This window comes from Ascaphus truei, chromosome 8 (genome assembly GCF_040206685.1).
Source record: "Ascaphus truei isolate aAscTru1 chromosome 8, aAscTru1.hap1, whole genome shotgun sequence".
Classification (NCBI taxonomy): Eukaryota; Metazoa; Chordata; class Amphibia; order Anura; family Ascaphidae; genus Ascaphus; species Ascaphus truei.
The window spans coordinates 64,740,949-64,756,298 of NC_134490.1; the positions used below are offsets into that span (position 1 = coordinate 64,740,949).

Here is a 15,350-nt window from a genome sequence, read left to right on the forward strand (position 1 = left end):
ATTATTTCAAGGTCGATACCCCAAAAAGTGATTTAACCCATCCAATGCCTGAGAAAGCTAAAAGGTACATTCATTAATTTGCCGCTGTTTGTAATTATGTGTGCAAATGAATGTATTAGATACAGCTCTTTGATGAAGCGCCCTTGGCGAGAAACGCTTTAGAGGTTTCTCTTTTTAAACTAGGCATGTTTCAATAAAGTTTTTATTATTTTTTCTCTTGGCCTCCAGTTCCACGCTTTTTGCTGTGCTCTCAGTTTCCCTTTTTCCTTATCCTGCACTTACCTGTGGGTGCACGCTGCTGCTACCGCTACCGCTACCGCTACCGGATGTCTTCCATTCACCAGCGGTTGATTTTGTGAGTACCCCAATCATTGAACTGTATGCTGCGTTATTGTCCGTCACTAGGGGATTTGGTCTGGCATTGCGGGGGTCTGCTGGTTCCCGTCGGGGGACCTCATGATCGCCGTGGCCAGCTTTTCCCTACACCTATGTGATTGCCTATGGGCTTCATTCGCTACAGCTACAGCTTTCCGCTTTATACTCAGGACTCCGGTACATCAAGGGTTAATGTGGATGCCTCCGCCTGATGCACGCATGTCTACTGGGCTAGTAGCGCCACACACTGAGGTTTATTCCTCTCATTGCTACTGCAAATGAATGTATGTCTGTATATCTTTAGTTATATAACGCCGTCCATGTACATAGCGCTTTACAGCAGTAACACACGGAAATTAATAGTAACACGCGCTTCATACTTTAGTAGACAGGAAAAGGAGTCCCTGCCCCGAAGAGCTTACAAACTAAGTGATGTGCTGTAGATGCAATCCTAATATAGATCCTGCAAACTGGGTGTCCTAATGATAAACAAATGTATCCTTTATTCCTCCGCCTTTTGCTCACGCTTCAGTTTATGGGAAAAGAACAAATGTTTTCATCACGTTAAAGACTCATTACCTGCACCTATCCTGCCTCCTCAAATGTACATAATGTAATACAAAATTGGTGCTCTCAAACAATGCACCTTATATACAGTAGTGAATGGCAGCCTCACCCTAACCATCTCCGATCATCACCGCCTAGGGTAAATCGCATACATCCAGGCTAAAAGGGTCTGTAAATAGAACAGGAGATTTAAATACCTAGACCAGGAGTGGCTAACTCCAATCCTCAAGGGCCACCATCAGGTCAGGTTTTAAGGATATCCCTTTTTCAGCACAGGTGGCTCAATTAGTGGCTCAGTCTTTGACTGGCCCCCTGATTATGCCACCTGTGCTGAAGCAGGGATATCCTTAAAACCTGACCCGTTTGTGGCCCTTGAGGACTGGAGTTGGCCACCCCTGCTCTAAACTGACCAAAGATGCACTTGGCACCTTCCCCTTATTACTTTTGAAGTCTCACATTTACCAGAACTCCAGAAACTGGATTAGTATTTTGGAAAGATGGTGCCCACTTTCTAATGGTTTCAGATGCCTTCCAACCCACCTACCTGCTAATGATAAGGTATAAAAGACGTTTAATAGAGGCCTCCCGCATGAAATTGAAAGAGAGAAGCAGGAGGAATTCAGCTCAAAGGACAGGGTTAAAAAAAAAATAGAAGCTTCCTAATCTGGGGTTACCTTGGTTGGGGCTACCTTGGCTGGGGCTACCTTGGCTGGGGCTACCTTGGCTGGGGCTACCTTGGCTGGGGCTACCTTGGCTGGGGTTACCTTGGCTGGGGCTACCTTGGCGTAGTGGGATAGCTTATCGTACTTTGGCCAAAATGTGTAACTAAAGCCCCAATTCAAATGAAATATTACAAATTGTTAAAGGTGCACAGGCCTCTGCGCTACATGATATAAGAAGTGCTTAATAATGGTGAAATGTGATTTTAGTGATTGTGGATGTGCGTAAATCTTGGCGCTTTTGGCTTTTTTGGTCACGTAAACAACACTCCAGTAAATTATTAAAAATACATTTTTTTTATTTATTTTGTTGTACCAGATGAGCCCACCCGAATACTGCACATGGAACTGGATTATGGACATTTTGCGCTTCCCAGCCTATTTTAAGAACATTTGAAGTTTTAATGAGTTTTATTTCCATAGCAGGGTTTTTATGAACATCTATAGTGACAGGAGTAGCTGTGCAAAAATAAACTATCAAACAATAAGCATTTAAAGAAAATAGGTTCCAGGCAGCATCTGCCAATTACATTCTAATGCCGGGGTGGGCAACTGCAGTCCTCAAGGACCACCAACAGGTCAGATTTTTAGGATATCCCTGCTTCAGCACAGGCGTCTCTATCAGTGGCTCAGTCGAAGACTGTGCTGAAGCAGGAATATCCTGAAAACGTGTCTTGTTGATGGCCCTTGAGGACTGCAGGTACCCATCCCTGTTCTAATGCCTTCTCTGTATTGTGAATTATAGTGAAAACAAGGCGCAAGCAACTCAAAATGTGAACAATAATTAGTGCAACTAATAATAAGTGCAATGTACCATATGTGGCAATTAATAAATATCAAATAATAAATGACCCTGCTCAAACCCTCTGGTGGGACCTGTTTCACGGGTTCCAAGAAGTGTGATAGATCTCATACAATCCAGGAGGAGCATATATGGGAAACAAACAAAAAGAAAACAGTGCAAAATGTAAGTGTAGATGTTTTGACAATGGGGTAAATAATGTGTTGAAGTCTTGGCTCTTTTGGTATGCCTACTCACAAGATGTCAGAGGTAAAAAAGCAATTAGCAGATAGGGCTGCTACCCATACGGTATTCGTGGTGTGTGGATCTCCCTCCAGGCTCGTCTCGTCAGTGGGATGGTATTGTATATAAAAGAAGGGGAAAAGCACTACATAGCGCGATCAGGTGGATAATAAACTTTATAAAAAACAGATATAAAATGTGCACTTACAATGTGCTAGATTAAAACAAGCGTTTTATACAATATATGTGTGTAGTGGGTTCGTCGCAGCTCTCACCGCCTTCCCCTGGATAATCCAAGTGTCCTTCGCCTGCAGTGTAAGATCGTAGCTTCACTCTCAGCTTTGCGTCCTTGTGTGTGTCTGACGTCACGGCTCTGGGGTTTGGCAAAAACTACGGGTCGCCCACTAGTCCAAGAAACACCACTCTACGCGTTTCGCCCAGTCCACAGTGACTGCTTCCGGTTTCGTCAGGAGTTGCTTTTTTACCTCTGACATCTTGTGAGTAGGCATACCATAAGAGCCAAGACTTCAACACATTATTTACCCCATTGTCAAAACATCTACACTTAAATTTTGCACTGTTTTCTTTTTGTTTGTTTCCCATATATGCTCCTCCTGGATTGTATGAGATCTAATGCCTTCTCTGCCAGTGTCTAGTTACATGCCAGCAATCGCAATCCTCTGCTTCAAACTTGCTTCTCGGAACCATTTTCAGTTCTTTTCACCAACGCCTCCCTGGTATCTGCTTGCCACTGCTGCACAAGATCTGTGGGGGTTTTACCATCCTGCAATGTACACAGAGGAAGGAGAAGTGACCATGTGCCAATAATCCTGCAGATCCTAGGACAATATTATGCCAAACACAGTTGTGGCGAAATCCCTTAAACCTACCACAACTCTCAAAGTCGCCTCCAGTTTAAGTTCTTTCAAGACTTCGGCTGTTTCACATTTTAATCTGGTTTGTAACTGTTACATACGCCCATAGCATATATTATCCCTTAACTGTCCATGACATGTCTGTAAGTATAATGTATAACGTCTGTTCAATTAATGTAACTATGTATTGTCATCATAACTCTGTGCCAAGGACACACTGGAAAACTACGAGGTAACTCGCAGGTTATTATTTCCGGGTAAAACATTTTATAAATAAACTAAATCAATTGGTTAAACAGTGGCTGAAGTGACCCCCAAATATGTGGACCCTCTCCACCCTGCAAGGCCTGTCTTATGAGTTGCCTTCAGCCATCAGATCACAGTAATAGCTTCCCAAAAAAGGGATTTCTATATTTGTGCTTGGACGAGATTAACGGCCACCAGGGAGAGTCAGCAGCTGAAATTGTCTCGAGCCAATAATTCTCTTTTTACCGTCTGATCACCAAGTCAACGAAATTTAGGACAGAAGGGCTGTTGCCAAACTCATTACTCCGTTATGTTGCAAGAGGACAGGCTCGGCTAGAAACTGATCATTTAACATAGGCAGAATATTATAGCTTGAAATGACAGTAACTGTTGTACGTTGGGAAGATGTGATTACCCCGGCTTCTTGGAAGTGTCACGTCATTTTCTTCCAGGCGCATATCAGGGATTTTTGGAAGTGTTACTTTAGCTCAGGGGTGGCCATCTCCAGTCCTCAAGGGCCACCAACAGCTCAGGTGTTCAGGAGATCCCTGCTTCAGCACAGGTGGCTCAATCGAAGACTGAGCCACTGATTGAGCAACCTGTGCTGAAGCAGGGATATCCTGACAACCTGAGCTGTTGGTGGCCCTTGAGGACTGGAGTTGGCTACCCCTGCTTTAGTTATTAAATGCTATCGTCTTTGTGCATTCTTTAGCAAACCCTAATCTGATGCAAAAGGCAGGTAGGCAAAATAAATATAAAGAAGTAATTACAAACACAGTGAAATAGCGGCATTTTCCCGATTTTTAAAAACATTTCGGCAAAGCCCTTTAGACCATATTTGAGAGAGAATTGTACAATATGTAGGTGCTAAATTAGAAAAGGTGGACTCTTCCTAAAATAAATCTTGCCCCGTCTATAAGTGTGTATGCATGCATTTATATCTTTATTTATATAGCGCCATTTATGTGCACAGCACTTTACAATACACGTGACATCATATTATAACACAATAGCAACAAGCGCTTCAGACAAAAAACAATAGGAAAAGTATTTCCTGCCACGAAGAGCTCACAATCTAAGTGGGGAGAACTTACAGAGACAGGAGGAGGGTGGGTAAGTGCATCTGCAGGGGGCAGAGGTCAGTGCATATGAGATGTATAGTATCAGCCAGCGGAGCTACCCATATGCTTCGTTAAAGAGGTGTGTGTTAAGAAAGGTCCGAGAGCGAGAGAGCGAGCGAGAGAGCGCCCATACATACAATGGATAACGGGGAGGGATACTTACGGCGTTCTTGGTCATCATGTTGGCCCCGTATATGATGAGCATTTTGATGATTCTGTACCGGTTAAGTCTCACAGCATCATGCAGAGCAGTGTCACCTTCCTGAAACCACAGGGAAAGGGTGTTTTCTATTAAATAACCATCCTCCACATCGTTAATAAGAAACGGAATAAGATAACCTTGGGGTGCTCTCAACTCCAGTCTTCAACGCACCCCCCCGGTCAGGTTTTAAGGATATCCCTGCTTCAGCATGGGTGGCTCAATCAGTCCCTGCTTCAGCACCGGTGGCTCAATCAGTCTGTCTTCGACTGAGCCTCTGATTGAGCTATTTGTGCTGAAGCAGAGACTGATTGAGCCACCTGTGCTGAAGCAGGGATAGCCTTAAAACCTGACCTGTTGGGGGGCTTGAGGACTGGAGTTGAGCACCCCAGGGATAACCTCATCCTGGGATTTACTGGGTGTTTCTGCATTTAGAATGGAGAAGAATGTAACTGAGATTTGCATGGAAACATCTCTATGTCAGACTATGCAGCCTGTAAAGGGATTCACTTGTAACCTGGGATTTGGGGAACTTGTTTTCAGGATAGCAAAAGGGGATATTTAGTGATGTGCGAACTTGTCCCTTTTTGATTTGCACATTTTCACTGCAAATGTTTGAAAATTTTACAATTTTGCTGTGATTGTTTTTTGCGAATCAATTTGCCATTTGCATTCAAAATTTGTCAAAACTGGTGACAATTCTGTAGATTTTTTTTACATTTTAGTAAAAAAAAATACCAAGGTCCCCTTCACACTGGTCATGTGACCTTCACATTGGTCATGTGACCTTGCCATTTTTCCCCCTGCTGTTTTTAATCACACAAAACGTTTGGAAGGGAAGGCCCAGCAAATTGCTCTGTGTTCATGAACGTTTGTGAAACATTCAAACATTTTGATACGGTACAAGCGCACACCCGGAGCTTAATAAGGGAGCGTTTCCTTACCCTGTCTTTGGAGTTTATATCCACCCCCGTGGCAATCAGGTGTTCCACAATATCAGCGTGCCCCGTGCGAGTGGCGACATGCAGGGGAGTGCTGAGGAGCTGACAATCAAGAAAGGGGCAGGAGTAAAAAAACAAATACACAATGTACAGTACCATGTGCTGCAAAAGATTTGCTCGGGCTCCTTGCAAATGCAGGGATGGTCGCGCATGATGTTAATTAGGGAAGGTGTCAGATTGAGCAGGAATCTGAACACGGCTGCATAGCGACCCCCCGCACATATCAACACCTGATTTGTAGCCAAAAGCTGCTCAGAATTATTGGTGCTATTTTTATTATTAGGCTGCATCCCCCGTGCCGCTGACCGCGCTCATGCTTGAGAGTTGTGACGTCGCCAACTCTCCAAGTGTGAGCGTTCGACTGTCCGGCAACGTTTTCGGTAAGCATGAGGGGAGGGGGGGGGACGGGTCTAACAGTGACTGGCGCTGATTGGCTGAGTTCATATGACCCTTCAGCGCGCCTCAAACTCAATTTTTTCTGTCTCGGCAAGCGCCTAGTGCCCACGAGCATATGAGCACGGGCGCGCGCCGCGTGAGCATGGCCGGACAGATTTAAATTGATTGTGCTGACCGTGCTAAGCGCCAAGCGCGGTCAGCGGCAGCGTGGACATAGCCTAACATTACATGACCAAAGGGCACGCAAGACAAACTGAGACAGCAGAAAGGAGGTCCCTGCCACAAGGAGATTATAATGTACTTTGTTTAACCCGTTTAGCCCATTCTGGCAGCAAAGGAGTTAACACTATGCTTTGGGACCTTATCTGCACCAAAAAGGGTCAGCATAGATGTCCCCTTCCTCCGCTAACATGACTGTACCTATTTTATCGAGCTGTATTGTGTTGAGCAAAATATTATTAGTATAAACTGCAATTACATGGCAGACTAGCGAAAACTGGGATCATTTAGGATGGATTCACAAGTAATTCATTTGCTGCTTAATATGTACAATACGCTGCGTCACAAACATGGATACCATTCATTTCGGATAACCGTCACCTTGTCTTTAAGATTGATTTCAGCTCCCGAATCCTGAAGAAGTTTGACGACTTCCATCCGGCCCCCGCGGGACGCCCAGTGAATGGCCGTGCAGTCCAACTGCATGGAGAGGAGCGGTGTAAGAAAACAGGCACCAACATCCAATCTTCTCACTACCAATGTCTACCAAGGTTGGGGGGAACCCTGGGGACAATACACAGTGTAGGAAATGTATCTGTAAATATGCCGTGTACAAGGAATTCAGTTTGATAGTTTTTCTGGTCTGAATTTACTTATCAAGTCCAAAACAACTCTTTGAAATGTGTTTTTCTTCATCTGTCCAAAAAGAGTGTGCACGCCAGGTTTGCCATCAAAAGGTTGATTTATTGCTCAATCTTCCAACGTTTCCGTCCCATGATGGACCTATGTCAAGGTTACAACCTTTTGATACCAACCCTGGTGTACATGCTGTTTTTGGACATTTGATATACAGTACGGTATTGCATTTGCTGTGGTGAGTTTTTTCTTTGCACCCAACAAGTGTTTTGTACTTGTCTATTTTTGCTCTTAAGTGTGCGTACTGTATATCTGGTTCTTGTTACTTTTTCCCCCTTCATCTAACATCAATAGTGGAATGCCAGTTACTATGAAACATACACCCCGACTCAAACAAATGATAGGTCGGATCACTCTCTTTTCACTTTATGTTTACACCGCTCATACCCACGTCCATGCTTTTTTTCTATTTCTTATTTAATGTTGTAGTAACAAAGGAGAGAGAGGGAGCAGGGGGTATGACACCTTTTATTGGGCCAACAAGTAGTTGATCTGTTTCCAGCTTTTGAACTTCTCAGGGTCCTTTATCGGGTCCTTGAGCCTGACAGTTTCGGAAGCTTGTAACATAACTACTTGTTGGCCCAATAAAAGGTATCATACCCCCTACTCCCTCCTTTGTTACTACATGGAAGAAAGCACCAACACGACTCCCCAGCCTTCCTTGCTTATAAATGTTGTTTGATTTTTAATCTTACAAATAATCTTACCCTGTCTCTAAGGTTGACTGATGATCCGCTGTCTAAAAGTTTCTTGATAATTTCAGTGTGACCCTCCAATGATGCTCTATGAAGTGCTGTCCTCTTGAACTGCCACAAGTGCGGAGATATAAACACGCTTACATAGCATACTTGCACATACAGAAACATTACAGCAGAACCACTACAGGGGTGACACAGATCCGGTGTGTCAAATGAGTGTAACCCACGGTAAAACCATCAGCACAGTTTACGTAGTGGTGTTGTAAGCGAGTCGGACGACATTATTACTGTCATTGTATTATCTTTTCTTTGCTACGTGCCAGCAGATTTTGCAGTGCAGTACAATGGGATGTGAAGACAATCACATGACACTATTAAAAGAGCAATGCAAGCGGGACACTTTTTTAAAAAAAAGTATTTTTAATTTTTTACAGGAGGGTTGAAGCAGGCGGGGTCTCGGGAGCTGTACCCCACTAATTTCAGCTCCGGGGACCCCCTGCTTCCTGAGATACTTCCCTCCATTGGGGGTGCCGGAATCTCTCTGCAGTTTAAAGCTCCCGCGTCCCATGGGCCAAAAGGAAGCCTCAACGGATGATGTCACAGCTTCATATTGACTCACAGGACGCGGCAGCTTTGACACGCTGCCATTACGTGAACCCCAGCTAGGGAGCTGGGCCAGCTACCGGCACCCCCTTCAGAGGCAAGTATCTCCGGGAGCAGGGGGTCCCATGAGCTGCAATTAATGGGGTCCAGCTCCGGTAACTTCCTGCTTCAGTCCCATGTAAAAGAATGCCCTGCTTGGATTGCCTCTTTAACATATACTGCTACAGTAGGGAAGGTGGGCCCTGCCCTGATAAGCTGACAATCAAAAAAGGAGCTAGCACTTTAATGCAAGGAGGTATTCCAGTAATGTTTTTGGTTCTCATTTCTCTTAGCAAAAGAACCGAGTGACTCAGTGAGTAGAGACACTGACTGGCACTGAGTGTGAAGCAGGGGAACCTGATGTAATTCCCGGTGTCGGCTCCTTGTGACCTTGGGCAAGTAACTTTATCTCCCTGTGCCTCAGGCACCAAAAAATAGATTGTGAGCTCCACGGGGCAGGGACCTGGGCCTGCAAAATGTCTCTGTAAAGCGCTACGTAAAACTAGCAGCGCTATACAAGAACATGCTATTATTATTATATTACATCCCATTAAAACGTTGCAATACATGTATCTGTTTCTCAACAGTATTAAAGGCATTTGGCAGCTTCTCATATTCAGCCTTATTTCAAAGCCTAGAACTTTACTGGGCTGTCTGCACTAGTCTACAATCTTTCAATAACACCCCAAACCATTATTTGTAAGCGGTGGGCTTCTGTTGTCCATGATTTTATTCACAGATACAGCAGTGGTTTAAACTGTTTTTTTAAATGAGTCCCAATTGTCCATCTCAACGTTACTATTTATAAGGGAATAAATAATCGCGCTGCACTAGGTTCAGATTTCACACGAACAAGATCATTTTTCCCCACGACTGGCTGGGTATGTGCTGCGCTCATGGATTTAACGGTGTCATCAGCACGTTCTACTGATAATACGGTCTGTCGTGACCTAACTGAAACCAGACACGTGCGGGGCTGAGAGCCTGCGTCTCAGGCTACCCAGTGGAATTCTGTGAGGTGTCCATGGAACGCGTTGATGAGAACCTCGTGACCCCCGCGCTCTGCAGACAGTGTCATTGTGCCAAACAGACAAGTCCCGTGCGTTCTATTTTGAGCCGTACCTCATCACAAGTGTCTGCCGAGCCGCCGTCGTGCAAGAACTTCTCTATTATATTCATCTTGCCTTCAACAGCAGCCTTGAGGAATGTCTCAGCACTGACTGGCCCTGCCTAGAAACAGTAGCCACATGGAATGCGATCAGCACGCTGTGCTCCTGAGTGCTACTCAGTAAAAGGAGATGGCCTGGGTGTTTCTTTAGTCATTTCAACATCATTCTATCATGCTAAACTTTAGGAGCATCACATTTTGCTGCAGAATAATAAACCCGTTTATATTATGTGGTCAGCATTTGGTGCTTATCCTTGGAGATTCCTCTGGCTAGCAGGAGAATGTTGGAGACCAATTCCAGACTTATCTAGGATGAAACTGTTAAAAGAAAGATACTTTGCAGGTTTCCATGGATTTTACTGGACCAACATGGGAAGGCTCTTACACTGGGGTGGGCAACGCTAGTCCTCGAGGGCCACCAACAGGCCAGGTTTTCAGGATACCCCTGCTACAGCACAGGGGGCTTAATCCACTGATTCCAGATGGCACTGGAAGACTGGAGTTGCCTACCCCTGCTCTTACATGTAATTTGTACATGAACCTTACAAGTCTGTCTATCTCTTGCATGTCCTTGAAGTCTTGAAACGTCCATATCAGTGTCCCCAGACTGATCCAAAAGTTCTATACCTGGCAAAAGACAAAACGCACTCACAATTTCCTCGGGCTCAGGCTCGGGTTCCGGGGCGATTGTCTGCGATTTCTTCTTTTGCCTCTCCTGTCTCTTTTTACGTAATTCAATGAGATTCTGGATGCCACCGACATCTATAATTTCCCTTCGCAGATCCACCGATGTCTTCCTTACCCTCTCATCGCCCTGCAGAGTTGCACACAACCCATGAGAATGATTGTGCGGACACTTACTCTCAGACCATGTAAGGTACGTGGATGAGAGTCAGGCAGTAATATAATGAGGTAGAAGCTAACACATCAACATCATGTTCTTCTTTGTATTCATTTCAAGCAGCATTTTATTCATAATCATATATGTGTATTTTTTAATACCGTAAGTCAGTTGTGCTGCCAGTTAGATAAAACTGCATTTTTCTTTTTCCTCTCTTTTTAAGGAGCTTTAATGTATTAAAGGAGCAATCCAAGCAATATCCTACGTTTTTTTTTTTTTTTTTTAATAAATCAGTTATGTATTATTAGATAATACTCACTACCTTTTTTGTATTTTACAATTCAACTTTTAATGCCATTTGTAATGAGTTTTAATATACTGAGCATCCTTTGATTTCTATAGCAGGTTTAGCCCACCTCCCCAGCAGTGCAAGATCTCTGCAACACTTTCCTGTTTGTGATAAACTGCTGCTAATATTCCCAGCAGTTTGTGCGATAAACTGTAACAGATAATTGTACCTTAGTAATATAAGAATAGATTGTAGCTGCTGAGTTACACTGACTGAAGGATTGATTTGAAACTGAAAGGCAGCCATTTAGTGAACCCTGGGAAGCAGGATCTTTGCTGATCACTCCCGGGAGAACCAAATCGATCTGCAGCTTAGGTAATTCATTTTCAATAAAGGTCATCAAACGTTGCATATATTAAATCACATTTTCTATTTGTTTTTAAGCTGCTTGGATTGCTGTAACACCTATTTAGGCAGCTACACCCCTTTCTCTTTTGAACTAGGCGGCCATATTGCGTGCCCGGGGAAGCAAAATCTTTGCCGATCGATCACGGGTGAACGGATCGATCGGCAGCTTCGATAATTGCGTTGCTGCAAAGGCAAGGAACGGCTGCATTTATTAAAACAAAAAAAATCAGGCAAGAGGAAAAGCCCCTTTCAGTTTCAGGTATTCTAAATCTCCACAAATACTACACTTATCTAATGACGTCTAGCTGCACTTCGGAATATGTGAGACGTACTGTAAGTGTATACATGTCTGTAGTGCTGCTGATATCTTCCCATATAACGGACTTACCTCAATAACAAGGAACTGTGCTCTCAAGACTCTTACCTTTAGGACAGCAACACTTTGGTTCCCTGGCTGGTTGTATTTCTCTTTCTTCAAATCCTCTGCATCTATTTTAATCACTCCTATCTTCCGATAACAAGGTTTTCCTTTCTGTGTTAAAATATTTCCAAGACTTGTGAGGTTGTCCCCATGACTAAGACAGACGTACAATACTGACAGAGAGCCTGTATATAGGTAGTGGACCACATTGCTTTGGGCTGGAAGAATGTCAGTCTGACCCATCTCCAGCTGTGTGTGACCTTTAGTTGTCTTGACGGGGGTTTAGTCACTAAAGTGTGATTGCCATTATCAATCGTTAACAGCCATTAATGTTCAGTGATGGGCAATTCATTGTAGTAAACAGACCCTTACATTAAATTATCAACTCCAGTCCTCAAGACCCCCCAACAGGTCAGCTTTTCAGGATATCCCTGCTTCAGCACACGTGGCTCAATCAGCCCGTGCTTGATTGAGCCACATGTGCTGAAGCAGGGATATCCTTAAAATCGGATCTGTTGGGGGGTCTTGAGGACTGGAGTTGAGAGCCCTGATCTAAACTGTTTGAGCATTGATTACTTGTTCCACCATTATTCTATGAACACAACGTCTTTCAGTGGTATCACACAAGTACACAATATTACAGATTACAGAATAGTTATAGCAGGAACACATTCTTCATCTATTAAAACCAATGTAATTCCTTCCAGCACGAACTCTACTCCTGGATGACCGTAATACTGGAATTATAACATACGACTGCTTGAATAATGACCTCCTAATACGTTAAAACTCACTTGGAAAGTGCCTATGGTTAATGCTGTCCCACTGGATATCCCACCCAAACCATGCATGTTGAATTCAATTGTATTATATGAATACGAAAGTGGGGGGGGGTCTGAAAGGCTTTTTTTAAGTTGTCGGTGTAAATTCCGATCAGTAATTTATTATGGCAGCTGAGGGGAAACTACTAAATGAGGCGATTCCACCTGTATATTTATCAAAGGATTTTAGTAAAAAATATCCAGCTCCAAATGTTCCTTTTATACATAGAAAATATAACCTAACCCAACAGATAGCCACGTGCCATGTTCTTCCAGCCTCCTACAGCCACTACTTGTTGGAGAAAATAACACTTCATTGGTTATAAACCCTGCAGGGCAGTGCCTGAAAATATTACTTGTGTGCATTGCCTGCTCCTATTGCTATGTCCACTAAGTCAGGGGGTCTCAACTCCAGTCCCCAAAGCCCCCCCCACCCAGTCAGGTTTTAAGGATAAAACCAGCTTCAGTACAGGGGCTCAATCAGAGGCTCAGTCAATGACTCAGCCACATGTACTGATGCAGGGACTGATTGAGCCACCTGTGCTGAAGCAGGGATATCCTTACAACCTGACCTGTTGGGAGGTGCTGAGGCACTAAGCAATTACTAAAACATAAGGCACTGAAGGAATTTCTTTTTGGGGGATAGAGCACCATCTGTACAGTCAGCAGATGATATTACTGAAGATTTGTTGGGGTCTCTGTCCTCTACTGAGAAGGACATGTCTTTAAAAATGCAGCTCAACCCTTTTTTTGGGAGAGAGATTGCAGTGGGAGGACTTTCAAACATGTATGTATGTATGTATGTCTCTATTTATATAGCGCCATTAGTGTACATAGCGCATCACATTAGTAATATACGTGGCAATCATATAAATAACAAATAATACAAATAACAGATCATGGGAATAAGTGCTTCAGACATAATAGTAACATTTCGGAAGAGGAGTCCCTGCTCCGGAAAGCTTACAATTCAATGCTGTTTTAAAAGCATTAGTAAATAATAGACACCTACATTCACGAATGATTACCGATAGAAATAAACCTTAAATACATATTAAATTGTTATATAAATATAACAACGATATCTATATTAATATTTTGAATGATGCATAATTCTTTTAAATCGAGTCTGACGGTGATTGAGAAACAAATATTGGTATAACTGGTCAAGCTCCGCGTGTCCTGGAGTAGAACTCTTGAAAGCTCTCCTTTAAAATATATTTTGTTAGTCCAAATAAAAAAAAGAAATGACCCCCTACAACTGAAGTACTTCTTTTTATCCCAAGCCCTTACTAATACTTGGTGCTCACGGGTCAAAGAAGAACTCACCTCATTTTTCTGTTCAAGTTCCAGCTGCTGGTCAATTAGTTCAGTTGCCCATTTGACTTCGTCCTCCATAGCCACTCTCCCGGGACACGCTATTTAATTAAAATATATACCTACTCCACACAAAACAGTCCACCAGCAAGTTAGCAAATACAATCCTGGATTCTTTAAAAAAAAAAAAAAATGTATCTATTATAAATACAATATCTTGTGTTTGCCCAATGCAAGTACTCCGGATAGTTGCTGTATTTATAGAGGGGGGTAAAAGTGTGAAATTAACACAAGTGCCTGGAGCTGCCCAGCTGGGTCCCAATTTATAGGGAGCAGACAGGGACAGCTCCACCTCCCTGTCACTCAGAAGACTCAGGACCATCATTCAGCCCAACAGGTGTAGCCTTCTGCACATGACCTGGAAGCCTTTGCCATGATCTCACCCTGCAACATGATGTCATGTCTCTCTCTGCCCTTATCTCACCTTCACAGTCCCGTCGCCAAAGTGTCACAAACTCTTAAAGGGGCCTATGTCTTCGGACAGTGAAAAGTGAATTTCAATTCCAGCCTCATTGAAATCAGCCTGAAGCATTTTGCTAAGGAAAAGTGCAACACAAACTAGTGAATGTAAATAAATAATCAAGCTGCACACAATTATTGTAAAATGACACGCTCGATAGCAAGAACCTGGAAATGTTCCACAAAAACTGCCTTTATTTACAATTAGAACAGAAATACATGGGGTTTTTTTAACATCTATATTTTTTAAGGAAATTTAATAAAATGTAGTTAAATATGTATTAAAATAAAGTGAGGGACATTTAATGGTTGAACTCTGATGGTATAAGGACGTCCAAACCAGGAGTACCATTATTATTATTCTCGTTTATTTGTAAGGTGCGGTACAATGAGGGTACAGAGATTCAATGATTAAGTATTTTAAGAAGACTTTACTCTTTCAGAGAATAAATATTGCATAGATCTTTCTGGAATTATATCCACACAGCTCTGCCTCGAACTCTTTGATAAAGTGCCGTCGAAGCAGGAAACGCGTCAGAGGAATACCACTTGATGTATGTCTCAGGCATTAAGCCGAATAAATAGCTTATTATTTTGTAAACCTGCCTGCAGCCAGTATTTCCTGCTGTGCTCAACCAGACTTTTTTCTTTTTGCCATTGCCTCGAACTTTAACAGGCTAAGGCCGCGCTTATAGTGCCGGCGACGGCTGCCCGAAAACAAATGCATAGTCGCCGCCGCCGCACGCGCTTATAGTAAACGCGACGGCGACAAAGCGACGTGATATTTG

The 15,350-nt window shown here is 43.2% G+C and overlaps 1 protein-coding gene across 2 annotated transcripts; it reads right to left on the minus strand.

The window, feature by feature from the left end:
- Window positions 1-1,935: 1,935 nt before the first annotated feature.
- Window positions 1,936-14,352, minus strand: ANKRD2 (ankyrin repeat domain 2). Of its 2 annotated transcripts, XM_075612376.1 has the most exons (9): window positions 14,056-14,352; window positions 11,909-12,016; window positions 10,599-10,760; window positions 9,901-10,008; window positions 8,146-8,244; window positions 7,124-7,222; window positions 6,071-6,169; window positions 5,091-5,189; window positions 1,936-3,469 (listed from the first exon to the last, which is right to left on the minus strand). In XM_075612376.1, the coding sequence occupies exons 1-9, from the start codon at window positions 14,122-14,124 to the stop codon at window positions 3,371-3,373; spliced, it is 942 nt and encodes a 313-aa protein (XP_075468491.1). In that variant the 5' UTR covers window positions 14,125-14,352; the 3' UTR covers window positions 1,936-3,370. The 2 variants fall into 2 exon arrangements, with proteins under 2 accessions (XP_075468491.1, XP_075468492.1); XM_075612377.1 differs by lacking the exon at window positions 9,901-10,008.
- Between the last annotated feature and the right edge of the window lie 998 nt (window positions 14,353-15,350).

What these genes read in the sequence shown, in the direction of transcription:
- ANKRD2 (XM_075612376.1), bottom strand. Translation starts at nt 14,124, where the DNA reads ATGGAGGACGAAGTCAAATGGGCAACTGAACTAATTGACCAGCAGCTG. An exon ending in AGCCTGAGCCCGAGGAAATT is followed by an intron (nt 10,009 to 10,598) that starts GTGAGTGCGTTT and finishes TACTGTTTCTAG; the next exon opens with GCAGGGCCAGTCAGTGCTGA. An exon ending in AAATCAATCTTAAAGACAAG is followed by an intron (nt 6,170 to 7,123) that starts GTGACGGTTATC and finishes CTTGATTGTCAG; the next exon opens with CTCCTCAGCACTCCCCTGCA.